Source organism: Acartia tonsa, chromosome 12, assembly GCF_053477335.1.
Source record: "Acartia tonsa isolate MP-2025a chromosome 12, ASM5347733v1, whole genome shotgun sequence".
Classification (NCBI taxonomy): domain Eukaryota; kingdom Metazoa; phylum Arthropoda; class Copepoda; order Calanoida; family Acartiidae; genus Acartia; species Acartia tonsa.
Window position 1 is genome coordinate 25,453,052 of NC_137271.1, and position 26,977 is coordinate 25,480,028.

At 32.5% G+C, this 26,977-nt stretch overlaps 3 protein-coding genes across 4 annotated transcripts; all 3 read left to right on the plus strand.

The window, feature by feature from the left end:
- The first annotated feature begins 350 nt into the window (after window positions 1–350).
- Window positions 351–4,049, plus strand: LOC145334667 (uncharacterized). The gene is made up of 5 exons (XM_080180217.1): window positions 351–569; window positions 818–1,146; window positions 1,507–1,554; window positions 1,809–1,903; window positions 3,584–4,049. The coding sequence occupies exons 1-5, from the start codon at window positions 359–361 to the stop codon at window positions 3,804–3,806; spliced, it is 906 nt and encodes a 301-aa protein (XP_080036343.1). The 5' UTR covers window positions 351–358; the 3' UTR covers window positions 3,807–4,049.
- On the plus strand, window positions 4,036–13,022 carry LOC145334664 (uncharacterized). 2 transcript variants are annotated; one of them, XM_080180213.1, is made up of 9 exons: window positions 4,036–4,128; window positions 4,429–4,996; window positions 5,062–5,283; window positions 5,958–6,086; window positions 6,516–6,576; window positions 6,811–6,987; window positions 7,515–7,595; window positions 8,487–8,560; window positions 12,716–13,022. In XM_080180213.1, the coding sequence occupies exons 1-9, from the start codon at window positions 4,069–4,071 to the stop codon at window positions 12,889–12,891; spliced, it is 1,548 nt and encodes a 515-aa protein (XP_080036339.1). In that variant the 5' UTR covers window positions 4,036–4,068; the 3' UTR covers window positions 12,892–13,022. The 2 variants fall into 2 exon arrangements, with proteins under 2 accessions (XP_080036339.1, XP_080036340.1); XM_080180214.1 differs by lacking the exons at window positions 8,487–8,560; window positions 12,716–13,022 and adding an exon at window positions 8,123–8,183.
- Window positions 13,023–13,280: 258 nt separating this feature from the next.
- Window positions 13,281–26,776, plus strand: beg (malonyl-CoA-acyl carrier protein transacylase beg). Its single transcript, XM_080180230.1, has 17 exons — window positions 13,281–13,712; window positions 14,069–14,126; window positions 14,265–14,295; window positions 15,613–15,667; window positions 16,522–16,598; window positions 16,941–16,977; window positions 17,865–17,923; window positions 18,380–18,453; window positions 19,380–19,472; window positions 20,145–20,203; window positions 20,527–20,584; window positions 21,161–21,214; window positions 24,519–24,637; window positions 24,822–24,957; window positions 25,379–25,437; window positions 25,904–25,991; window positions 26,681–26,776. The coding sequence occupies exons 1-17, from the start codon at window positions 13,639–13,641 to the stop codon at window positions 26,723–26,725; spliced, it is 1,176 nt and encodes a 391-aa protein (XP_080036356.1). The 5' UTR covers window positions 13,281–13,638; the 3' UTR covers window positions 26,726–26,776.
- Window positions 26,777–26,977: the final 201 nt, after the last annotated feature.

Genomic DNA, 26,977 nt, shown 5'->3' on the forward strand with positions numbered 1-26,977 from the left:
CACAAAATTACTCCTTATTTAAATTTAAATTTGTGATTGTAATGCTTTGAAACTAAACTTAATGACCCAAACAATCAAAAATCGCTAAAAGTCCCCAAAGTTGTTGAGCCAACAAATAATAAAATGTTATTTTTTTATGCAAAACTTTAAGGACTGGTGTATTAAACTGCCCAAATTCCCTTCTTTCTCTGGTATTATATACAAGCTTGGAGACCTTATCAAAAACAAGGATAATGTAGGGAAAAGTGTTAACTTCTGGAATTTACTAGATCTGTGGTACTTCTAGTTTCTGCTGTAATATGTAGGTAGGACCTAAATTAATAAGAAATGGTATCCAAATAAAAGTTATTACATTTTCATGATAGAGTATAATATTGATATTTCTAACAGAGCTGTTATGGGAAAATGCAATATTTGTGGTAAATATATCACCAAAAACAATCTTCCGACTCACAAGAAGCTTCACTCTGGCGAAAAACCATATTCATGTGATATTTGTGCTAAAAGCTTTAGCCGAAGAATTGACTTGACAAGACACATTAAAATTCATGGCCCACGAAAAAAGTTAGGTTTGGAATTATCCATATAATATTTTTTATTTCTGTTATTAATATTATTTTTTATATCTTTGGGTTAAAATGACAGCTTTTTAAAAATTTTGGATACTTTGTAGAAGCCACTGCAAAAACAGCTAAATCAAATGTAGCCAACTTTTTTTTTACTTTTTTTCGAATAACTTTTAACCAATTGCTCTAATAAAGGTCATTTTATGAGCCCTTAAAATAAAAATTATAATGAACAATTCCAAAAACAACAGAATGTTCCAACTGCGGAAAGAAACTATTAAATCAGCTGTCGCTTGACAGGCATATTGAACGAGGCATGTGTGAGAAAACAAAGTTATTCAAAACTGAAAAGAAATTCAAATGTGACATATGCAGTGTTCTGTTTCGCGAAGAAGAAAACTTGATCAAACACCAAGAAACTTTTGTGCATGATAAGTATACATGTGAAACTTGTGGTAAAAGTTTCTATAGAAAAAAGGCACATGAGCGACATTTGAAATGCCATTCAGATGAGAAACCTTATTCCTGTGATCTGTGTGGGATAAGTTTTAAATCAGAGAACTATGACAAAAAGCACAAGGTAAAAATCATCTCTTTTTGATTAAAATATTTCTATTTGTAAATTATTCAATCCTTATAATAAAGTAACAGGATCTCTGTCTGTCTGTAACGAAGGATCTCGCCTACCACTGAACTGATATGGTTCTTCTTCACATGGTAGCTTCTCATAGTCCTGGGATGGTTTATTACTATTTTGAGGGAGGGTAAAACCACCCTCACAAGAGAAATTACAAAAAAAACTAACTAACCCCATCTAATGGCTGAGAAAATATTTTTGGTAAACAACTGATCTTAACATAAAAAAAAAAACATTTGAGGTTCCGCTAGATACCTCTAGGGGCGTAGTCGCTGGTATTTTTATAAAATGGCACTTTTTAAGGAAATGGTACATGGGGAGAAGCCTGTTTCCTGTACGGTGTGCGGAAAGGTAAACCAATTTTAGTATGTATATCACTCTTTAGTAAGTTTGTTTGATTTATTATAATTAAATAACCAGCTAAGTGAAGACTATTCAAATTCATATTATCCTATTATTTAATTTTTTGTCTTTAGCTTAAGATTTCGATAACTACTGAATTAATGGAGTTCTTCATTTTATGCAAGCATCATATAGATCCCTGGATGGTTTTAGGCCATTTTCTTAAAGGCAATAAATTCAATTTACAATTTCAACTAATGCAGGTGGTGAAGCATGAGAGATATTTGAAATACCACATGGTAACACACTCTGAAGAGAGGGCATACAGCTGTGAACACTGTGGACAGACATTCAGAAGGTATCTAGCTGTCTTGCTATCTTTATTTCTATCCAGATTATAACATTTTTATAGTAAGAATATTGCTAAACTTAATTGGTTCTTTTTTTTCAAAGTTCATTGCATGTGATTATGCAGAAGAGGGGACAATGTGCTGTTTATTACACTACTCCCCAAAGTTTTATAATAATGTTTTCTTATTGGTTGGCTAAACAACTTTTTGATTGGTTGCTTCATTAAGCTAATCGTTCAAACGTTTCAATAACTAATTTTAATGTACTGAAGGGGTAGTTTTGAGTATTATCATCATCAGGGATGTACATTAAGATATATAAGTTTTCCGGAATTGTAATGTAGGGAGTAGATTTGAAATCTGCATCAAATTTTAAGGATTTTTTATAAAATTCGTTTTTTGTATAATTCTTTATCTAAAAGCGGAAATACAAATTAAGTTAATTAATTTTGGCATCTGTGATTGGTGGATTTAAAAAATCTACGCTCTGATTGGATGTCGTACATCATTCAACCAATTAGAGCGCAGGTAGTTTAAAATCCACCTATCCTATTGGTCAAAATTAATTAACTTAAAATGTATTTTCGCTTTTAGATAAAGAATTTTACAAAAAAACGAATTTTATAAAAAATCCTTAAAAGGGGGGGGGCGAAAGTGACACTTTTTGAAACCAAAACTAAGAGTCAACAAAGGAACTGAACTAAAAAAAGGGTTACAGGTCTGAGATTTTGCATGGCAGTTGCTTTATAGGGGTACAATATGGAACTGTGAAGAAACGGCGGCGCAACCGCCGAAAACCGCCGTTTCCCGCCGTAATTTTTGTTGCCTTTTCTCGGCGGTTTTCGGCGGTTGCGCCGCCGTTTCTTCACAGTTCCATATTGTACCCCTATAAAGCAACTGCCATGCAAAATGTCAGACCTGTAACACTTTTTTTAGTTGAGTTCCTTTGACTTTTAGTTTTGGTTTCAAAAAGTGTCACTTTCGCCCCCCCCCCCCCTTTGATGCAGATTTCAAATCTACTCCCTACATTAAAATTCCGGAAAACTTATATCTCTTAATGTACATGGTACATCAATTTTTCGGTCATAGGCGTCCAAGGGGGGGGGTAATGGGGCGATTACCCCCCTCATTTAAAATTTACCCCTACCCTGGGGGTGCCTACGGCACCCCCAACCATTTAGGAGGGGGTATTTACCCCCCCCCCAAACAATTTTGGGGGAGTAAATACCCCCCCCAAAATAGAAAATCTCTAACAAAAAAAATTTTTGCGCGCTTCGCGCGCATTTTTAATACTAAATTTTTGATAAAATTTAAATTACCCCCCCCAAAAAATTTTACCCCGGGGGTAAATTTTGGGGGGGGTAAACAAATTTTACCCCTGCCAACAGATTTCAGGGGGGGTAATTACCCCCCCCCCCCCCCCCAAGCAAATTTTACCCCCCGGGGTAAAAATTTTGGGGGGGGTAAAAAAAATTTGCGGCCATTTTACCCCCCCCAAAATAAAAAGCTTGGACGCCCCTGTTTTCGGTCATTGTATTATCCCTTAGATCCCTGGTGATTATTGGCTTTCAAATAAAGACTTGGAGTTATAGACAATAATTTTGATTATGATATTGAAACTAAAGTATGTATGTTTTTATGTAACCTTTAATTTTTTATTTTAATTGTTTTTACTTTTTATTTTTAAGGCCAAATGGTTTACAAAAGCACAAAATGTACCACCACTCTGATGAGAGACCATACTCTTGTGATGTTTGTGGAAAAGCTTTCAAGGATAAACAAACTTTGGACAAGCACAAGAATATCCACAACAAGGCGGAACATTTTAGATGTGATATTTGCACAAGATCATTTAGCTTTATGTCTGCTTTGAAGAGGCACTATCAACGGGTTCATAAGAAAACAAAATAATATTTTGTTACTTCAATCGGGTGGAATCAAATGAAAAAATAACAAAGTACCTAAAATTGTTTGTTAACTTTTTTTTAGTACCTTTACTGTATATTTTTTTATTCATTTTAATTTTATAAACAGGAGCTTCTTTACTAGTTGTTACCTGCTTGTTAATTTTATATCTTATTAAAACCTTATTGAAAATAAAAATTTGCATTTTTACTTTAAAATTAAATATTATGTATATTATTTCAGAATAAAGGGAAAGCTAATTAAAAAAATGGACAATATACGAAATGATTTCTTAAAAGAACTTTACAGTTTCTTGGCCAATATTCAGGTGATTCTTATGAATTTCAAAGATGACAACCTTTTCTACTAAATATTGTGACTTTAAAAACCACAGCATACCAATATCAGACAAGATGCAGATAATCAATTAACTTAAATTGGTTATTTCTCATCTTATGAGGAAACAGTCCAAATTTCTTTGTTTTTAGTTTTTACATTTCTGACATGCCAATACATGTTACTAGCCCAAAGAAAAACTGAGATATTTTTTCCTACATCTGAAAAACACATTTGGCGACCAGTGATTCATACTTACGAATTTTGTTTAATCATATTTTTGCTTTCTTAGATGCAGTTAAAAATTCACGAAGACAAAGCTCAAAATCTAAATATACCCGATATTTTCATAACACTTCTTCAGATCTCATCCAGTGCCATTGACAAATGTTGTCAATTAATTGCATACAACAATTATTTATACAATGATATTATCAAAAATATATCAAACAATAATGATAAGGATACATCAAAAAAGGTAAATGATGTGGTGGATATTTTGAATAGTTGTAATTTTCATAATTATTTCATGCATGAAGATGATATTAAAGTTGATCTTGATACTTTTAATGTACATGAAAATGACGATAAACCTCCTGAAATGCATGAAAACAAATTGATATCAGTATATTGTAAAAGTGATCATACTGAAGACCTAAAGGATAATCTCAGTACAAATTATACAAGTGACAACGAAAAGGCTTTCAATGATGATGATATTGTTGTACAAGAAATGAGTTTTGACCATGAAGAAACTACTTTTGGAATTATTGAAATTAATGATGACATCAAAAGAGAAACTGATTGTGAATTAAAAACAGATGACTGTGATGCACTTGCTGTTGATGCAAATCAAGAAGGTAATATTTAAGTTATTGACAATTTTAATTTACTTTATCTGTTTTCTATGTTTTTTTTTGTCTAGGAAATGATGAACTAACAGAAACCGCAGAGGTCAAAACAGTGTATGTTGAAATAAATGATAAAACAAACAAAGAAATAAAACTTAAATATGATACTTTAATTAAACCTAATGCAAATTCCGAAAGTTTGAACAAAATATCTATCAAAAAGGAAGTAAAAACTATCAAAAGAAAAGGGCAAAGTTTATTAAAGAAGAAAGAAAACACAATGTCATCACATCCAGGTACTTTTTATAATACTAGCGGCTACGCCCCCTAGAAGCCTCTAGGGGCACTTAAGGTAGGAGGGGGAAAAGTCGACCTCATCCCATTTTAAATTTGAGTTTCAAAAGTGTGAGAAAAAAAATTTTTAATGGGGGGGGGAGGAAGGGGGTGAATACACCCTCTCCAAAAATAGTTTAAACCATTCCAAGGACCTATAAGAAGCTGCACTGTAAAGGAGAACAATATCGGTTCAGCGGTTAGCGAGATCCTTCGGGACAGACAAAAAACGCTTACTACTTTATATAATAGGATAAGATATTGATCATTAATTTCAGTCAATGGTAATTGGGTTAAATTAAGCAATACTTTTGTTACTTTAAATAAAAACACACTGTATTGTATTTTAACAACATTATTACTCTTCAATTAACCAATGTCAGTAAAATTACCCCTTTCTCCATTAAATTATCTCCTAATATTTTCAAGAATTAATTTTTTTTTTCATTGCAAATTTCTTAATATAACATTTTTGCTATATCTTTAGGTAGGTAATTATAATAACAAAAAATAAAAAAGATAAAATTCTACGTATGTCACCTATTTCAGAATTTTCTTGCATTTTTTATTTGCCAATAGAAATATTAATATTATTGTTTCTAAATAAAAAAAGAACATTTAAACTACAATATTTAAGGTGAAAATGAAGTTTCCGAAAATGCGCCAACTCACGTGTGTTCAGTGTGCAGCGCGGCATTTAGCTTGCAGAAGCTTCTAGAAAACCACTGTGATACTGAACATCCCGGCCAAATTTACACTTGCAAACAGGAAAGAAACTTTTTTTCTATGTCTTCATGAAATAATCTGAAGCAACAGTTCTTTAGTCTGCTTCTCTCCTTTAAACTATACTAGTGGCTACGCCCCTAGAGACTTTCAGGGGCACTTTTGATTTTAAAAATAAAAGTATAAACAAATTATGTTGTGGGGGTCATTTGTTTTCTTGCAAATGTGGTGGTACCCTCAACCCAAAATATATAGCTATAGACCTTCTCAAGACCTATTAGAACCTACAATGGAAAGGAGAATCATATCTGTATAGCTTTCAGCGAGATCCTTTTTGTACACTTCATACATACAGACAGACAAAGATCCTGTTACTTTTATATAAGGATAAAGTTGAAAAAGATTGAGAAATGATTGTGTAATACTCACTAATAGATAAAAGATTAATTTCCATAAAAAAAAGTTTCTTTTTAGTGTAACAAGGAATTTAAAAGCCAGAAAAGACTTAGAGTTCACATTCAACTTATCCATTTAGGAAAATAATATTTTATTTACAGATGGCTTATTTTTCTCATAAACAAAAAGTAGTCAAAAATGTTCTATTAGGCGCTTATAAAGCATATGTTTTTTACTTCAATCCTACACTAGCGGCTACACCCCTAGCTTCTGTGTATTGATAGGGGTAAGAATGTACAGAAAAATAGCCTAAAATACCCTAAATACGTAACAGTCCTTATGTTTTAAGGACATAAAATATTATTTTCCACAGTAAATCTTCGAGTATGCCCTACATGCGGCAAAAAATACAAAACCAAAAAAGATTTTGAGCTGCACGTTGAGCAACATAGTACTGTGAAACCATTTCAATGTGATGTGTGTAAGAAATGTTTTGCAGTGGAGAGGTCATTGAAGTATCACTATAGAACTCATACTAAAGAGAAAAAGTAAAAGATTGATCAAACTATTTCGATTTTTTTTTAAATAGCAACGCTTCTCTGTAACTTACAAAATCCCTCTGTTGCCATCTGTCCGTGACTCAATGGAAAAAATTTCATTTAATCAGCGGCTAAGTTATTGAAAAGATTTTCTACCTACTTATTTTTTTTATAACATTTCTGTCAGTCTTTAGCACTAAAAAGGATGGTCTTTTTAAAATGTAAATGCCATTTACTCGACTCCTATATGAGATATACGTTAAAACTTTTCCTTGGTAAATTATCATCTATCAAATTCTCTGTATCTTTGTTTGTCTGTAATTAGAAGTTTCAAGAGGATTTATTTTTTGTACAAAAGGTTGTTGTAATGGATATAGAATTAGTCATCAATTTAGGTTGCATATTGGCCAGTTTGTTCATCTAATAGGAGTTCATTTGGTTCACTTTATTAGAGAACCTGAAAATCTGGTTTATCATCCAAATTATGATATATCCAATGTTGTTGTTTCTACTTGTATGAAACAATTTTTATTTAGTTTGAAAAGCTGTCCAACTTGTGGAAAGAACGTGATTAGTCTGAGTGATCATATTTATCTTGTGCATAATCATGAAAAAAGGTAATTTTTTAGTAGAGAAGCTACTATATAATTCACTTTGTTTGTCCGTCATTCAATCCGTAATCATATGGGGTAAATGTGATTTTCTCGGTTACCATTGAAGAAAGACATCTCAAATATTTAGTGAAGATTCCTATAACCTGTGCGCATCTAGTTTTTACATTGTTTTTTTAATGAATGTCTGTCGTTCATGCTGTTAGAGGCAAAATTACTTATTTTCGAAAGATATAGGGATTTTTTGCATAATATCTCAACTTTTTTTATGACAACTCAACATCTGCTCTATAAATCACTTTATCCATTGTTTTTGTGCTTTCCTACTTATGGATGTTGTCATCCTTGTTATTGAAAATGGAGAGGCCTCTCTTCCCTGTAGTGCCCGTAGAGGCCTTTAGGGTGTATCCGCTAGTATTAAATCTTTTAAAATAAGTTTAATCACTTTTTAATAATTTTTGTTGTACTCCTAAACTATATGGCCAAGACTTAAATATCCTATTACATAAAGTAACATGTTGTTTTGTCTTTAGCTTAAGATCTCAAGTAGTACTAAAAACAATGGGTTCTCTAATTTAGGTAGGCTTCACGTAGGACCTGTGGTGAATTTAGGCTTTTTATTTTTATATTTGGCCCTTTTTCTTGCCCCTCTCTACCCCAAAATACGGAGTGGCGTTTAGTATCCGCTAGTTCTTTTTAAAATCATCTCCATATTCATTATATAAGAGGTTAACTCACAAACAAAATATAAATGTTACATATCTATTCAGACATTAAAAATTGTTTCGAGCATATTTCCTCTATTCAGATGTAAACATAAAACTAAAGCAAAAAAAAAACAATTTAAAGGATTTTTGCAAATATTTTGGAAATTTTGTTTAAAAATGTTCATTTTAGATATAAATGTGATCTTTGCAGTGCGGCCTACAAAAGAATGGAACTCTTAAAGTTTCACATGAATCGCCATACAGGTAGACATATTTTTAAAATGTCCTTTCCAATCCTGTTATATAACAGTAATTATTTAGGCTCTTTAAAATGGTAGGTAAGTCATAATTGGTTATTTGTAATGTATACATTACCCCGTCCCGGATTTGAAAAATTTTGTTAAAATTTTTGCCCCCAGCCAAAATATGGTTGATTTATGCATAAAAATGACCCATGCAAAATATTTTTTCTGTGATGCAAAAATTGTGATGGTACAAGCACTGCAAAGTTTTTAAAATCTGAAAAAAACCCTGTTTTTATGGCATTTTTGGGGCTTTTGTACCATCCCAATTTTAAAGATTTTTACAAAATTTCAATTCAAGTGTGTTGATATATACCTGAAATTTACCAAAAAAAATGGGGGCAGTCTCAATTTTAACATATTAAGGTGTAGCAAGTAATCTTCCAATTACAAAATTGTCAAATTGCATCCATATATAATGGGGTTTGGCCGGATATTTTTTTGGACGGATATTGGATATCTGGCTGATTTATAATGCCGTATATCCGACATCTGGCCAGATATCTAGCAAATATCTGGTAATTTGGCCGGATATCTGGTTATTCGGCCGGATATCCGGTAATTTGCCGGATACCAAATATGTTACATTATAAATCATCCGGCCAAAAAAGTATCCGGCCTACCTCTATTATATAAGTATGAAATTTGTTTGATACACAAAGCTATCCCTTCTGTAGATTAAACTTAGCGGTTGAAACGTTTATACACTTAACTTAATAAACCAACCAATCAAAATTCAATAAAATTCTCAAAAGTTGTTAACCTAATGAATTAGAAAAACAATTATAAAACTTTGGGGACAAGTGAAATAAACAGTCCAATTTCCCCTCCCTCTCTGAATTATACCAGAGTGTACCAAAAGTCTAATAATAACTAGGGAGGCAGAGCACAATTGGCTGTTAATTACACTAGTCCCCGAAGTTTTAAAAACTTTTTCATTTGTTTGCTCAACAACTTTTTAGATTGTTTGAAATTTTAATTGGTTTAATAAGACGTTCCTACCACCTATTGTAAACAGAAAGGGTAAGTTTGTGTATAATCATGGGGTATACACGACCATTTATCAGCCATTGTCTTCTCTATCTAGATCCCTGTACCCAAAGTCTAATAATAACTAGAACACTCATTTTTATTACATAACAAGAAATAACATGTTATTCAAGAATCTAAAGGGATAAGACAATGTCTAATAAATTGATGTACATCCCCAATAATGATACAAAAAAATATCCCCTCTGTAGATTAAGACTAGAAGTTGAAACTTTTAAACACTTAACTTAATAAATCAACCAAATAAAATTTACTGAATTTCCCCAATGTTTTAACCCAAATATAAGAAAACACCGTTATAACACTTTGGGGACTAATTTAATAAACAGCTCAATGTCCCCTCCCTCCCTGAACTATACAAGAGTGTATCACAAGTCTAATAATAACTAGGGAGGGAGTGGTCATAGGGCTGTTTAATACACTAGTCCCGGAAGGTTTATAATAACATTTTTTTTTATTTCTTGGCTCAACAACTTTGGAGACTTTTATTGAATTTTAATTGGTTGGTTCATTAGGTTTAGTGATCAAACGTTTCAACCACTATGTAATCAACAAAAAAGGGTCAGTTTGTGTATCATCAAGGGATATACAAATAAATTTAAAAGCCATTGTCTTATCCCTCTAGATCCCTGTCCTCAAAGTCTAATAATAACTAGAACACTCATTTATATTACATAACAAGAAATAACATGTTACTGAAGGATCTAAGGGATAAGACTATGGCTAATGAATTGATGTACATCCCCATTAATAATACACAAAATTAACCCTTCTGTAGATTAAAATTAGTGATAGAAACGATTGAACACTCAAATTAATAAACCAATCCATCAAAGTTTTTTGAAAGTCCTCAAAGTTATTAAGTCAACGAATAAGAAAAGGTGATAAATTCACTGAGTGAAAAAGTCTTTGATACTTCCCAGCTATTTATTGAAATATATTTTGGTGGACATTGCACCCTCTTCAGTCTAAATGACATAAATCATATTAATTTAATTTACATATTAAAAGATAGGTAAAAATAAAGAAATTTGTAGAACTATAAAGGCAGAAAATGTTGCTAAAAAAAGAAGAAAATAATATGATCAACCTTGAGTTTAGTTGGATGTTAAAAGTAAACTGAGAGGGATTTTTTAAAGGTTATTTTCAAACTTTTGGGACTAGTGTATTAAACGGCCTATTTTGTCCAACCTATTTCTGATACTTATTAAATGCAAATCTTTTCTATAATATGAGTCTGAACGAACTCCGTAAAGGTTAGTTCATTTATTTAATCTAAGCAAGTTAAAATTTTGGTTGATGATTCGTGTAACAATAAGGGTTTAGAAAGTGTAGCAACTCTGCAATCGGTACTTTTGCTTTATAGCTTTAGTTTTTGATATATTGAAGACATAAGTTTAATGCAAATTATTGCCAGTTTCTCAAGTGCCAAGTCGAGCACATACGTCACCCCCCCATCTTCCGACCTTGAAAAAAGGAAGGGATATTTTCTAGTTTGTTTCTTAATCATATAAGGTCAGGTTAGGATAGTTTATATTGGGTACCAAGAACCCTTGCAAGTTAATATAAGGAGGAAGGGGTTGTCAGTGATCAAAAGACACTTTGAGGGAAAGCACCGAACATCTTTTATAAGGTAAGACATCTTTTTTCATTAAGTCAATACAAAATTAACAGAGATAAACAATGAATAATGACACATAAAAAGATAATGTTAAAAATTATCTAATTTTCACAAGAAGAGCTTCTCCATAGTACTTTCTAGCGGTATCGCTCCTAAAGGACTCTTGGGCACCTGAGAGAAGGGTTGATCCTCTAATTTATTTAAGTGGTAATAACTGAAACATTCCCTGGATCTATCAGTAACTTTACTGTAAAGAAGAAACAATTGTATACATATATAATAGGGTTGGGCCGATACTTTTTTGGCTGGATACCGGATATCCGGTTGATTTCTAATGACAGATAATCGTTATATGGCAAATTACTGGATATCTGGCCAAATAAAAGAACATCGGCCGAATAACCGGATATCTGGCCGAATAACCGGATATACGGCCAAATAACCGGATATCCGGTCGAATAACTGGATATCCGGCCAAATAACATATATTTGCCGGATATCCGGCATTATAAATCAGCCAGATATCAAGTATCCATCCAAAAAAGTATCCGGCCCAATCCTATTATATATGTATGCAATTTGACAATTTTGTATTTGGAAGATTACTTGCTACACCTTCATATGTTATAATTGAGACTGCCCCCATTTTTTTTGGTAAATTTCAGGTATATATCAACTCACTTGAATTGAAATTTTGTAAAAATCTTTAAAATTGGGATGGTACAAAAGCCCCAAAAATGCCATAAAAACAGGGTTTTTTTGCAGATTTTAAAAACTTTGCAGTGCTTGTACCGTCGCAATTTTTGCATTAAAGAAAAAATATTTTGCATGGGTCATTTTTATGCATAAATCAACCATATTTTGGCTGGGGGCAAAAATTTTAACAAAATTTTTCAAATCCGGGACGGGGTAGTATACATATGTCTGATTTGTTGAGCACTGCTTTTTTGCATGGTGTTTTTGCCTTGTTGATAGAAGTATCATGCTGGATTTAACTTGTATGTAAGATCAAACTATTTACCATTGTCATATCACTGACCTAACTTTATACCTCTTGATATGGGGAAAGCTCTCATCAAGATGGGGGAGGGGGAGGAAGTTTGTACACTTTTGGGAAATGGCCGTTTTGGCTTGTTGTTTAGCTATCAACCTAACTCCAACCCCCCCTCCCTACCATCCAGGGTTCTTAAGATTTAAGACAACGGACAATAAACTGATACACATCCTTAATAATAATAAACAAAATTACCCCTTCTATAGATAAAATATTTTGGTTGAAAAGAATGCACACTCCTAGTATGAAACCAAACAAACGGAATTTTAAAAAGGTCCCAAAGCAATAAGATAATGTGGTGATAAAACTTCGGGTACCAGTGTACTTTACAGTCCAATGTACACTCCCTCCCTGCCACTGTCTTCTTATAATTTGTTCTTGTTGAATTTCAGGAGAGACGCCATACAAATGCAACCAATGTGATAAATCCTACAACCGTCCTGTGACCCTGAGAAACCACATGTTGACACACAACACTGATGTCACTTTTCAATGTGAAGTCTGCAGCAGAACTTTCACATTTAGGAGTGCTTTGAAGAGACACTTGAGAAAAGTTCATAGACAATGATCATAGACGTCCAAGGGGAGGGGGGGGGTAATAGGGCGATTACCCCCCAAAAAAATATTTTCATTTTACCCCCCCCCATTTAAAATTTACCCCTACCCTTGGGTTGCCGTAGGCACCCCCAACCATTTAGGAGGGGGTATTTACCCCACCAAATAATAATACCCCCCCCAAAATAAAAAATCTCTAGTAAAAAAATTTTTTTATACTATATATTTAATAAAATTTAAATTACCCCCCCCAAAAATTTTACCCCGGGGGTAAATTTTGGGGGGGGGGTAAACTAAATTTACCCCTGCCAACAGATTTCAGGGGGGGTAATTACCCCCCCCAAGCAAATTTTACCCCCCCCCCCCCTAAAATTTTTTTACCCCTCCCCCCACAAAAAAAATAAAAAGCTTGGACGCCCCTGACAATGATATTAATGCATCTTCCTGATCCAGTATGGCTATGAAACCGATTAATATCCGCTGGATTAGAACCGGTCCCAAACCATACTGAAAAATCATATTTCGTATTTTATTGTAGACAACTTCCCACGAATAATCATAAAATTGATATTAGTTGTGTCAGCTTGGGTCTTTGTCCCCTCGGGATTAATAAAACAGGTTTTACTTGTATAATCTTTCTATATTCGTGGAAAGCTGTCTTTAATACGATACGATAAATAACTATTACATTTGATAAAATAATATTATAGAAAATACAACTAGAAAAACATTTTTCAGAAGATTTTAAAAGAAATTTAAAATGTTATCTGTCAGACTTCTACCTCAAAGAACTAATATATCAAAATATATTAAAGGCGCCAAATTTTTATCAAGGTATAATATTTTAGTAGCGAAGCTACTCTACAGAACATTTTATATAGCTTTTAGTTGAAAATATCAAAAAAGGGCCTTTTCACACACCTACAATAAACTTCACAAAAAATTTTTTTTTTTATCATTATTAATTCGGAATTATTGTTTGCTAATTTGGAAAAATTAGGAAGGCTAATACTGCGATAAATAATCTCAATCCCCGAATTTTCTATTTATTTCCAGATAAGGAGTGGTGAAGGGGATGGGGAGTCTGTGTTCGACTGAGGGAATTTGCAAAAAAAAGGAAATTTTAAGATAATTTTTAAGGACTTCTTCAATTTATCTTGTCTGTAACATAAAATCTTGTTTTTTTTTAGTAACTCTGGTTTTAATGACGAAAATTTAGAAAAGGAGCAAATTTCTTCGCTTTTACAGGTTTTATATTAATATTTTATAAAATAGCTACTTACCAACTTTAAAAAAAACATGTTTTGCAAAAATGCAATTTTTTTTGGTAATGCTTATAATTGCATACTTTGTGGGAAATATTTATTTATTGTATTATTTTTTAAGGACTCAACTTTATCTGAAGATTCAAATGCAGGTTTGATTAAACTTTAAACTCTCATAAAATAAAAATCAATTTTAATATTACAACAAACAACAAATTTTTTTTGATATGTTGTAATAATTTTTTAAAGTAAATATTTGCCTTTATGAAAAGTCCAGTGTTCTGGAGCCGGAGCCGGAGCCGGAGCCGGGAGCCGGGAGCCGGGAGCAGCAACATTTTTGGTGGAGCCGGAGCCGGATCCGGAGCCGTATTTTTCGTTAAAAACGGCTCCGGCTCCGGACTAGCTAAAAATGATTTTTTAAAGTAATATTATAATTTGGCAACGGTCTATTTCCATGTAATAAACTGAAAAACTATTGTTACTTAACAAATAGACACACATCCTTCTACTTTTATATAGCTTTAATCAAATAAAAGCAAAATATTTTATATTATTTATTTTATTTTATCAAATTCAACAATGAAAAAAAATTGATATATTAATTTTAAGGTAGGAGCCGGAGCCGGAGCTGGAGCCGGAGCCGGGAGCCGTATTTCCAAATACGGCTCCGCGGAGCCGGAGCCGGAGCCGCATCAAAATTATACGGCTCCGGCACCCTGAGGTGGAAGTAGCGAATAATCCAAGGAGGGATTGGATAGTCGAAGTGGAGAAAGGTTTCGTGTGAACAGTAGTTGAACGCGAGTCAGGCGGTTCTAATCTAAAGTTGAAGTATGTACAAGGCACAGGCAAAACCCCACAGGCATAGACGTCCAAGGAGGGGGGTAATGGGGCGATTACCCCCCCATTTAAAATTTACTCCTACCCTGGGGGTGCCGTAGGCACCCCCAACCATTTAGGAGGGGGTATTTACCCCCCCCAAACAATTTTGGGGGGGTAAATCCCCCCCCCTCCCCCAAAATAAAAAATCTCTAATAAAAAAAATTTTTGCGCGCTTCGCGCTCATTTTTAATACTGCATAGATATTTAATAAAATTTAAATTACTCCCCCCAAAAATTTTACCCCCGGGGTAAATTTTGGGGGGGGTAAACTAAATTTACCCCTGCCAACAAATTTTACCCCCGGGGTAAAATTTTTTTTTTTTTTTTGGGGGGGGGGGGGAATTTGCGGCGCGCTTCGCGCGCCATTTTACCCCCCCCCCCCCCCCCGAAAACGAATTACCCCCCCCACTAAAAAAATTTACCCCCCCCCCCAAAATAAAAAGCTTGGACGCCCCTGTCCACAGGACCAGTTTTTAGGTATATACCCTGTGAAGCGCAACCTAATTGATTATAGGGTTACCGAGATTTTAAGCTTCCGACGGACAAACAAAGATCGTACAACTTTGTATTATAGATTTTTATATTTGAAGGAGAAAAGAAAAGAAAGCCAAGACATCCAGAAAAGAAAAAGGGTCCACCAGTTCAAGGAAACACTATAAATAATATTTATTGCAGAAAAAATCACTAAACCTTTTTCTCGTATATTAATATTCGATATTTATATTTTGTAAGATGATTGACAAACTGAAGGACAATGTAAATTACATGGATGCTTACTAATAAAGAAATCTTCACAAAAAAACCTGTCATATATCATGGACAGCAGATGAGGGAATCATATTTTCCCTATAGCGTTACGGACTGACTAACTGACGGACGAAGACAAAGTGAATCTTAAAGTAGCTTTGCCACTAAAATTGAGTATTTTAATTTTAATACCTATTGAGTTATGCTTTTTAATTATTTTGTATCAACATTTTTTCATTAATTTTGAGATCATATCTGTCTGTTGTATTCAGGGAGATGAAAGGGTTGTGGATTAATTTAATTCCTGTTTTTTAAAGTAAAGCTTTTCCATAACTAGGGCCTGTGCGATTTTTTTTTATCGATTTCAAAGTGTTGATTCCTGTAGCAATTAGGTTAGATTTATCAAGTATATCAATTCCTAAAATATAAGTATGTCCTTGAACAGATACCTGTATTCAGCAAGTTTATGTGAAATTTGGTTTATACTTTTAATATTGCTTGATTCACTTCTACAAGAGACAAAATGAATTGAAAATGATTGCTAAAATCGAAATATTTATATCTTCATGTCTTAGAATAGTGTATTTTTTTAATAGGTTGAAAAACATACTAACTTTAAATCAATATTCTGCTAATTATGTTTTGATACTCTACAAATATTCATGTTTGTTTGTTCAATCGCCTGGTTTCCTAACTTAGCTTTGGTGGTTGTTGTCATTCTTGTTTAATATTATTTAAGTTTTTGTTTGATCAGATTTGAGCGATAAATCCGTGATATTATTTCCCGGCCAGGGTATGCAATTTGTTGGCATGGGCAAGAAACTTTTAGGTAAGACTTAAAGGAATAGTACTATAGACAGCTTTCCGCGGATATTAAAGTGAAAAATTATAAAATGAAAACCAGTTTTGTTAGAACCTAGAGGCCGAAGGCAAACAAAACTGGTATTTATTTTAAGATTTTTATTTCATTATTCGTGGAAAATTGTCTGAATTACGATGCTATACATGGTTTTTCGGTATGGCAGAGAACCTGCTCTAATCCAACGGATATTATCCGGTTTCTAAGCCATACTGGAAATTTCATTTAATTGTTCTGTTGGCAAAGACTTTCAAAATATGAATTTAAAAAATTGTACCAATGTCTCGTCGTTAATACTTTTTTCCTTTTTAGGTGTACCTGCCGTTAAAGAGCTTTATAATGATGCAAGGTAAAGAAAAAATACATAGATTTTTAAAAGCTAAGCTTTATATAATTAAGGTCAGTCCGTCCTACTTTAACCAATAGCTCCTGATCGTTAATTTAAACATGTTAGAATTTTCCTAGAATTGTTAGAACTGGACATGAAGATATCGGTAATAATTAGGTACGATTTGGAAAGCGTACCAACTCGTTAATCGTTACCAGAATGTCCGTACGTTCTTATAAAACATGTAAATTTTTCACTTTTTGGACCACAATTTTTTTGGTGAAAGAATTTAAGTATCCCATTCATCTGATTTATGGAATACTGATTCCTAGGACAGCAAAGTGCAATTGTAATATAAGCGAATTATCTCTATAATCGAGTCCTAAAAATGTTAGTACGTCATTATGCCGAATCCTGTAGTTAAGCAGTTTCGCAAAAATATTACTCACAATTTTATTTAGACTTACAAATGATTATTTTAAGGTGTTAATGTTCGTTAGTCCTAACTGATTTTTTAGAACTTCGCTTTTATGGATGTTGTTATCCCTGTTTATTAGTTTTTCATGAAGTAGATTAAATCATTTGTTTTACATTTTATATTAAAAAGTATAAAGGTAAAAAGCAAAAGTTAGAATGGAAAATTATCGAGAAAATTGGGGTATTATATAGTCCCTTTCGTGGCAACGCACCTTCGTATTTTTCACAATAGCTTTTCTCCTATTTCTAGCTCCTGCGGGGCCAATTGCCTAACCCTGTGGGGCAATCACCTAACCCAATATAACCTAGCCTAACCTAAAATAACCTATAAAAAGCCATTTTCAAAATACGACTAATCGCCCCTTAAGGGGCGTTGCCACGAAAGGGACTATTCCCGAAAATTGTAATGTTGATGCCATTATTTTTTTCAGTAATATATTGAATTACGATCTGCTAAAGTTATGTTTAGAGGGACCTCAATCTGTGCTAGGTACAATATTTAATTTTTTTTATCCATAAATTATTAAATATATGTATTTTTTTTCTTCTCACAAATTGTAGTTTAAAAAAATACCTTCTCGTCATTTCCGCGTCCCCCACCCAAGGACCTCTAAAATAATGTTTGTCCGTCACACCTTAAATTTCTGTTGCATTTTGGTCGATTTTCATCTTATTTTTCTCAGTATTTCTTCGAAACTGATTATTATCCGCTGGATTAGAAGCAGTTCTGAGTTGTTCAGAAAAATCATATATCAATTTTCTCCGAATAATGAAAATAAAATCTTAAAGACAATACCAGTTTAGTAGGCAAGAATCTTTGGCCTCTTCCCAGCAAACTAAACTCAAATTAATCTAATTAGTTTTCATGTTACTATACGCGGAAGCCTGTCTATTATACGGTGCGATAAATAACTATTCAAATTTACCCAGCTACCTGTCTATTTAGATTCTACAGAATTTTGCCAAGCCGCAACAGTGGTTACTAGTTTAGCAGCGGTTGAAATGCTTCATCACGATAATGTAATACTTATTTTTATGCCTTTGTTTAAACAATGTATGTATTTTTCACTTCTTTCACCAAATCAAAATAGATTTAGTGCTTATTTGTCATATGATTTGTATGTTCTTTGGCAGAGAGAGATTATGTATATTTTTAATAGCGAAGTTTTTCTATAATTAGGGTCGGTCCGTACGTCCGTCACAAACGGATAGCCTTTTCCCGTTAATTTAGGCATGTTAGAATTGTCCTATCGATTTCAAACTTTGCATGGTGATTCCTTTAGTAGTTAGATACAATTTATTAAGCGTAGCAACTCTATAATCATTACAAGAATGTCCGTACGTCCATTTTAAACATGTTGATTTTTTTACTTTTTTAACAACAAATTTTTATGTAATCTAATCATCCGATTGATCTGATTTTTGGTATGTTGATTCCTGGGATAACAAAGTATAATGTTATAAGCGAAGCAACTCTATAATAAAGTCCTAAAAATGTAAGTATGTCCATATACATTATCCTGTATTAAGCAGTTTTTCAACAAATTTACTTACAATTTTGCTTCGACTTTTATACATTTATATTCTGATTATTCAGTTCTGACACTATATAGGTGTTAATGTCCGTTTGTCCTACCGTTTCAGTGCTTCGCTTTTAAGGATGTTGTCATCCTTGTTTACTTTAGTTCACAAAGTTTTATAATAACGTTTTCTTATTTGTTGGCTCAACAACATTGGGGTCTACGGACGTCAGCATCTTGACATTTGTAAGCCCGTACGTCAATCAAGTTAATCAACTTTTCAATTATGAGAAACAAAATTACCCTTATGAAAATTAGAACTATTGTTGGGTTAGTTGCTTTGGTCAGACCAATCATAAATCAAACTAGAACCCCAAAGTTTTTTATCTAACAAATGACTTCTAGTTTTCAATGTTTGATTTTTAGCCGTCAGCTGTTGAGAACTGTACGGCTGTTGCTGGATTTTCAGTTGGTGAAATAACCGCCCTCATTTTTTCTGGTGCTATTTCATTTTCGGAGGTAAAAATAATTTCAACATTTAATAATAGATATTTAATCCTATAAAGTAGTATAGTTTTTATGTTTGTCTATTAAGATCTCATTAACCATCGAACCGTTTAAGTTCTCCATTCTCATAGGTCCTGGAATGATTCTAGGCTAATTTAGTTATGAATATAAGTCTTCGGATGGTTTGGAGCTATTTTACTACCCTTCTCCCTCTAAATTTTAGGGGCTTAGCCGCTGATTAGAATTAAATATCAGTGGTTTATATAATAGTAACTAATACTGTTTATAAATATAATTCTTTACTTAATTCTAAAATACTCAAATTATTTTGTTTTCTGTATATATCATATCCTTATGTAAAAGTAACAGTATGTCTATCTGTACCGAAGGATCATGCTAACCGCTGAACCGACATGGTTCTTCTTTACAATGTAGATTCTCCGAAGTCCGATGTCCTGGGATTGTTTTATAACTAATTTCGGTTAAGGTACCACAAACCTCCGAAGAAAAGTCACCCCTAGTAATGTTACCCACTTTCAAATAGACCTTCTTTACTTTTCTTTGTGAAACTAAAATTGAAAACGGGGGAGAGATGGGTCGACTTACCCCCTCACACCAGGTGTCCCTAGAAGCCTCTAGGGGCGTAGCTGCAAGTAACCTAGACATATGATAAAAAATATTTAGGGTATTGGTCTGGTGAAAATTCGAGGTGAAGCAATGAAAATGGCATCTGAGATTGTTAGGTAACATTTATTCTAATTTTATATGGACAGCTTTCCGGGCATAGTAAAATAAAAAAATTTTAAGTTTTATTAGACCCGAGGGGCCGCGATTCCGTGCCAACTAAATATTATTAATGCCGTGGCCCAAAAGAGGCGCACAGTAAGTACTTCCATACGAAAGTCATTCAATCATAGATTGATTGTCTACGATAGTGTTAGTGACCTGGGACCTACTATAAAGGCCTACACTACGTTGTTAGGATTGATACGTATAAGTAGAATCTTTGGGATCAAGATTAATTTTGCATCCCCTGAGTATAAATAAATTTTTTACTTTTTTTTAGATCTGGGATGATGTCTGTTTTCATAGGAGCGGATAATAAACTTCATTTTGGTCTACAGGTTTCATTTTCACTTATAAATTACAAAATTTCTATGTTCATAAAGTATTCTTTTTATTTTATTTCTATGTTGATAAAGCATTCCTTTTATTTTATTTCTATGTTGATAAAGTATACCTTTTATTTTATTTTATTTCTATGTTGATAAAGTATACCTTTTATTTTATTTTATTTCTATGTTGGTAAAGTATTCCGTTTATTTTAATCGTTTCAACGGTCATACATAATGAATTATAGTTTCACTACTAATAATAAGTGTTTTTACCCCTGTTTAAAATTAAACATCCACTGATATTAAAAAAAATATAAATAAAAAGGTATTTTTTATTGCCACTGGAAAAGATTTAAATACATGGATATTGTAACTTCTATGAGATTCTCATTTACCCCGATAAAGTGTTTTTTCCAGCTGGCTAATATAATTATACCCAACCATTTTATGACTTTTACCCCATCCCATCCCCTGACCATGGAGGAATGTATTGATCTATATCTTAAGACTATACTAGCAACCTAAATTTGCGACAAAAATTCCACTGTCACAATATCCACTGTATTATATATTCATTGTTTGCAGGTTGCAGAGGAGTGGTGTAGACGTGAACATGATGTTCAGAATCCTGTTTGTGAGGTGATACATAGTCCCCAAAGTTTTTAAAGTTTTCTTATTCGTTGGCTTAACAACTTTGGGCACTTTAGTTAATTCTGAATGGTTGATTCATTAAATTAAGTGTTCATACGTGTCAACCACTAATTTTAATATTATCTACAGAAGGAGTAATTTTGTGTATCATCATTTGGGATGTACATCAATTTTTCCGCCATTGTCTTTCGCTTGAGATCCCTCTGGGTTAAACATATTTCCAAATTCCAATATGGCTTCCATACCGATTGATATCTGCTGAATAAGAACCGGTTTTCAGCAATACTGAAAAATCATGTATAGCATCGTATTACGGACAATTTCCCACAAATTTTTCAGGGGGGGGGGGTTTATCAACCCGTTACTCCCCCCCACACACTTTTCCTCAACAGTTTAGCGGTTTTAAATCCAACACGCAACAAGCGGTCAATGGATCCTATAAATAGACATATTTGCTGAATCAAAACTGGTTTTACCTAAATTGTATCTGTTCCTTCTTCAGGATTATATAATTTCAAAGATTTTAACCAAAAATGTGCGATGATTTGACTTTAAAATAGCATTTAATCTTAATGTTCATGGCTTATTAATATAAGTTTGTCATATTTGTTGAGGTTTTAAAACAATATTTCTAGAGACAATTCAACACTGCATATTTAGGATTTATAACAATATGGTTATTTTATGCATTATGAGTGATATAAAAAGTCATATCAAAAGTACTTTTTAATTATTAATTCTAATTGTTTAGATCCTTTGCCGTTTATTACACAAAAGTAAATATTTTTGTTCTAAACCATTTTGAATTTTATATGGATAAAATAATTGATATAATGAACAAGGATGACAACATCCATAAAAACGAAGCAATGAAACGGTAGGACAAACGGACATAAACACTTGTCAGAACTCAATAATCAGAATATAAAAGTACAAGAGTCGAAGCAAAATTGTAAGTAAATTTGTTAAAAAAATCTGCTTGATACAGGATAATGTCTATGGACATACTTACATTTTTAGGACTTGATTATAGAGTTGCATCGCTTATAATACTGTACTTTGTTGTCCTAGGAATCTATATACCAAAAATCAGATCAAACGGAGAATTAGATCACATAAAAAATTTGTTGTTAAAAAAGTTGTTAAGTTATCAACATGTTTTAAATGAACGTACGGACATTCTGGTAATGAATATAGAGTTGCTACGCTTTACAATCGTACCAAACTACTACAGGAATGACCATGCAAAGTTTGAAATCGATAGGCACAATCGCTATTTTTTTATATTGAGCTAGTATATCTTCATTAAACACCAAATTATTGTCTTGTGTATTTAAGATTATTTAGCAATTGAAAACGATTATTATTTAATTTTGTATCTTATTTAAGACATGGCAAAACCTTTTTCAAAATGTGATCATAATCTAAATAGGTCAAAGATTTTGGTCCTTGTTGATCTATAATTATATTTTTTTAAAAACAAGACTCTTTCAAGATAAAGAATAAAGGATAGAAGCATATACATACAACAAGTATCTTTAATAATGGAGGATTTTACGTTAACAAACTAATAAAGGTTAGTCTTTAGGTTAGATTAGAAAACCTTTACATGTAAAGGTTTTCTATATTTAGTGTTCGTCTGTCTGTCCATAAAGGATAGATCTTATCGTTAATTTAGGCATTTTATAATTGTCCTATTGATTTTATACTTGGCATGGTTGGTTATTTCTGTAGTAATAGTAAGGTACGATTTAGAAAGCGTAGCAATTCTACAATCGTTGTCTTTTTACAAAAAGTTGATTTGAAACATTTTTTATATTCCTACTACAAAAAGGTAGAATGTTATAAACAAAGCATATCAAAAATGTAGGAATGTCCTTAAACAGTATCCTATATTTTGCAACAAATTTACTTACATTTTTTTAGACTTATACATATACATATATGTATATTTGCTTATTCAGTTATGACACTCTACAAATGTTAATGTTTTTTTGTCCTACCCTTTCATAGATTCACTTTTATGGAAATTATCATCCTTGTTATTTAATGTATAATGAACTATTAAGTTGTTAACTAATTTGACTAGGTATACTTATTAATAACAGTCCTTTGATCGATATAATCAATTAAAGGCCTAATGTCTTCAACAATCTATTGTTTATGTGGTTGATAACTTAATACTATCGTGTCTTTTTTACATACAAAATTCGAGTGGCAATGCTAATTGTTTCTATATAAACAAGGATGACAACATCTTTAAAGCGAAGCTATGAAACCATAGGACAAACTGACATTATCATTGTGCAGTTTAAGAAGTGAATAATCAGAATATAAAGTTATAAAAGTCGGAACAAATGTGTAAGTAAATTTGTTTAATTGTTTGTAATTAAAAAAACTGTTTAAATACAGGTTAATGTTAAAGGACATAATTACATTTTAGGACTTGATTATAAAGATGCTTTGCTTTAAACATTGAACTTTGTTGTCCTAGGAATCAGTATTCCAAAAATCAGATCAATTAGATCATTTTTACACATAAAAATTTGTTGCTAAAAAAAGTTAAAATCAACATATTAAAAATGGGCGTATGGACATTCTGGTAATGATTATAGAATTGATACGCTTTCTAAACCGTATTTAATTAGTACAGGAATAACCTTGCAAAGTTTGAAATCGATAGGAAAATTCTAACATGTCCAAGTTAATGAAAAAGGTAATTGTTCCACCTAAAAAGCTAACTGTTACTGACGGACGGACAGACTAACCGACCCCAATTGTAGAAAAGCTTCAATTTAAAAAAAGTATATGTTGTAAATCAATTGTGCCAGTATTTTTAGTTAAATGATATGTTTATTTTTTATTACTGTTTTTACTTTCTAAGTTTAAAATTTCAAGGTAATTTGAAGAAAAACAAGCATTAGATAAAGTCAGAAGTTATCCCGCCGACAATTTTATAAGTTATAATTAATCTACAAAAAAAGGTTTTTAAAACAACTACTGCTTTCATGTGTTAAGGGTAATATACAGCATGTATATTTTACATCAAAGGCCATTTTAAAGTCAAATCATCACGCATTTTTTGTTAAAATCTTTGAAATTCTATAATCGCGAAGAAGGAACAGATACAATTTAGGTAAAACCAGTTTTGCTTCAGCAAATGTGTCTATTTATAGGATCCATTGGCCGCTAGTTGCGTGTCGGTTTTAAATCCGCTAAACTGTTGAGGAAAAGCGTGCCCATCCTTTAGACGTCCATGGAATAACCTCCTATATAATATTTGTTATTACAGATTGCTAATCATCTGTACTGCGGAGCCAAAGTTGTTGGTGGAAATATTGAAGCCCTGGACTTTTTGGAGAGAAATAAAAATGATTTCAAAATTAGACGAACAAAAAGACTGCCTGTCAGGTAAGGCATTGTGGCGGTTTCCCTAAAAGAACCCCTCCTCTTTTTTTTTTTTGATAAAAAGATGTTTTTTTTTATTAGTTTGTTTTTTACTCAAGGGTAGGTTACCAGAAGCTAGGTACAAGGAAAGAATAGGTAGATAATTAAATCTTTAAATCTTTAGTCTAATGTGAAATTATTTTTGCAGCGGCGCGTTCCACACGAAGCTGATGGAGCCCGCGGTTGACCCCTTCCGCGAGGCTCTGAAGATGATGCGGCTGTCGGCTCCCAGGATCCCCGTGTACAGCAATGTTAAGAATCAGATATATACCAAACCTGATCAGGTTAAACATTTAGGGATTTAAAGGGATAAGACAATGGCCGATTAATTGATGTACATCCCTAATGATAATGCACAAAATTAACCCTTCTGTAGATTAAAATTAGTGTTGAATTGTTCGAACCCTCAACTTAATTAACCAATCAAAATTTACTAAAGTCCCCAAAGTTGTTAAGCCAACGAATCAAACGTTATTATAAAACTTTGGGGACTAGTGTATTAAACAGCCCATTGTCTCATCTATCTATATTAAACATTTCTGTATTAGTAGTGAAGCTACTTTTAATTACTGTGTCTGTCTGTCAGACAGTCCGTCAGTCATTCAATAACGCTATGAGATGTAAATATTCATTTATGTTTAATTTTGTTTTAATAAATAACTGATAGAAAATGATTTATTTGAAACGAATTAAAATTTGTTTTAGATCATAAGATATCTGCCAAGACAATTAACACACTCAGTTAAATGGGAAAGTTCTATGAGGTAATAATACTTTTTCTAGTTCGGCTTAGAAACTGATTAGTATCCGGTGGATTAGAACCGGTTCTCAGTCATACTTAAAAATCATGTATAGCGTCGTATTACAGACAATTTTTCTACTTTTATGAAATTAAAAATTTTGAAATTAATATTAGTTTTATTTAGCTCGTGTCTGCGGTCCCTTAGGTCTATCAAAACTGGTTTTAATCTTAAACGTTTTATTTTAATTTCCCCAGAAAGCTGTCTATAATACGGTGCGATAATATGGCACAATTTTATGAGGATATATTTACAACGATGTAAAGTACGACCATATTAAACATACTTTATTATTTAAAGCATGAATTTTTTGGGTATAATCCTTTTCGTGACAACGCCCCTTAAGAGAATTGTTACGAAAGGGACTATACAATATTTTTTTAATAGAGCCATATCTGTATCAGGTTAAAATATATTTTTATACTTTTAGTTCTCTGTATAATTTGGGAAACGACGACATTTATCCGTACACCTACGAATGTGGACCCGGCAAATCATTGACGGCCATTTTACACAAGGTAACTATTTTCCAGTATGACGTCTAAACTGATTAAAATCCTCTGTATTAGAACCGGTTCTCTGCCATACTGAAAAATCCTGTATCGTATTATGAAAATTTTCTAATAATATTAAAATGAAAAAGCATAAGATTAAAGCCTAGTTCACAAAAGACATAGGTCGACCTCTGGAAATTTTAGGTTGACCTAAAGAAGCTTTAGGTTGACCGATTTTATAAAGGCATTTGTTAGTTGTACTTGTTTAGGTTGACCTACAGAATAGATCGGTATACCTCTAAAAGTTGTTTGTGAACTGGGCATAATACCGGTAAAAATAAAAAAAATAAATTTTTTTTAATGTTACAAATCAACTTATAAAACAAAATATGCATCTTTTTTCTTCTAATATGTGAATAATATTAAAAAAGATGCATATTTTGTTTTATAAGTTGACCTGTAACTTTAAAAAAAAAATTTTTTTTTTCATTTTTACCTGTACAGAGACCACCTGGAGGCCTGGAGCTCCGGAACCTGGAGGCCTATCAAAAAAATCTTAAAACTTTGTGAAATTCATCATATAAGAATGATTTTATCACTAATAACCTATCCTCTCAGTCCAAAGATAAAGCCTAGGTGCCAGGTTTACGCAAATGTGTCAAAACTTCCCCCCCTTAATTAATTTTTGTTAAATAATATTTATATTTTTACAGGTCAATGGAAAAGCAGGAAAAAGGTGCAGCTATATCGATGTTTAAAAATAGTTTTTTTTTAATATTTATAATAATTTGATAATAAATATTTTGAAATTTTCTTTTTTTTAATAACTAAGCTTTTGTTAGTACACTAGTGAAAAGGTATACAGATTTAACCTTTCACACCAATTCAAAATTTTAAGAATTATGACTCCATTTGAAAATTTCCCTGATTAATGATCTATAAATCCCTTTTTTGATTGTCTGAGCGGCATTAGCAATAATGATAGTCGGAAAGATGTCGGTTTTGAGTCT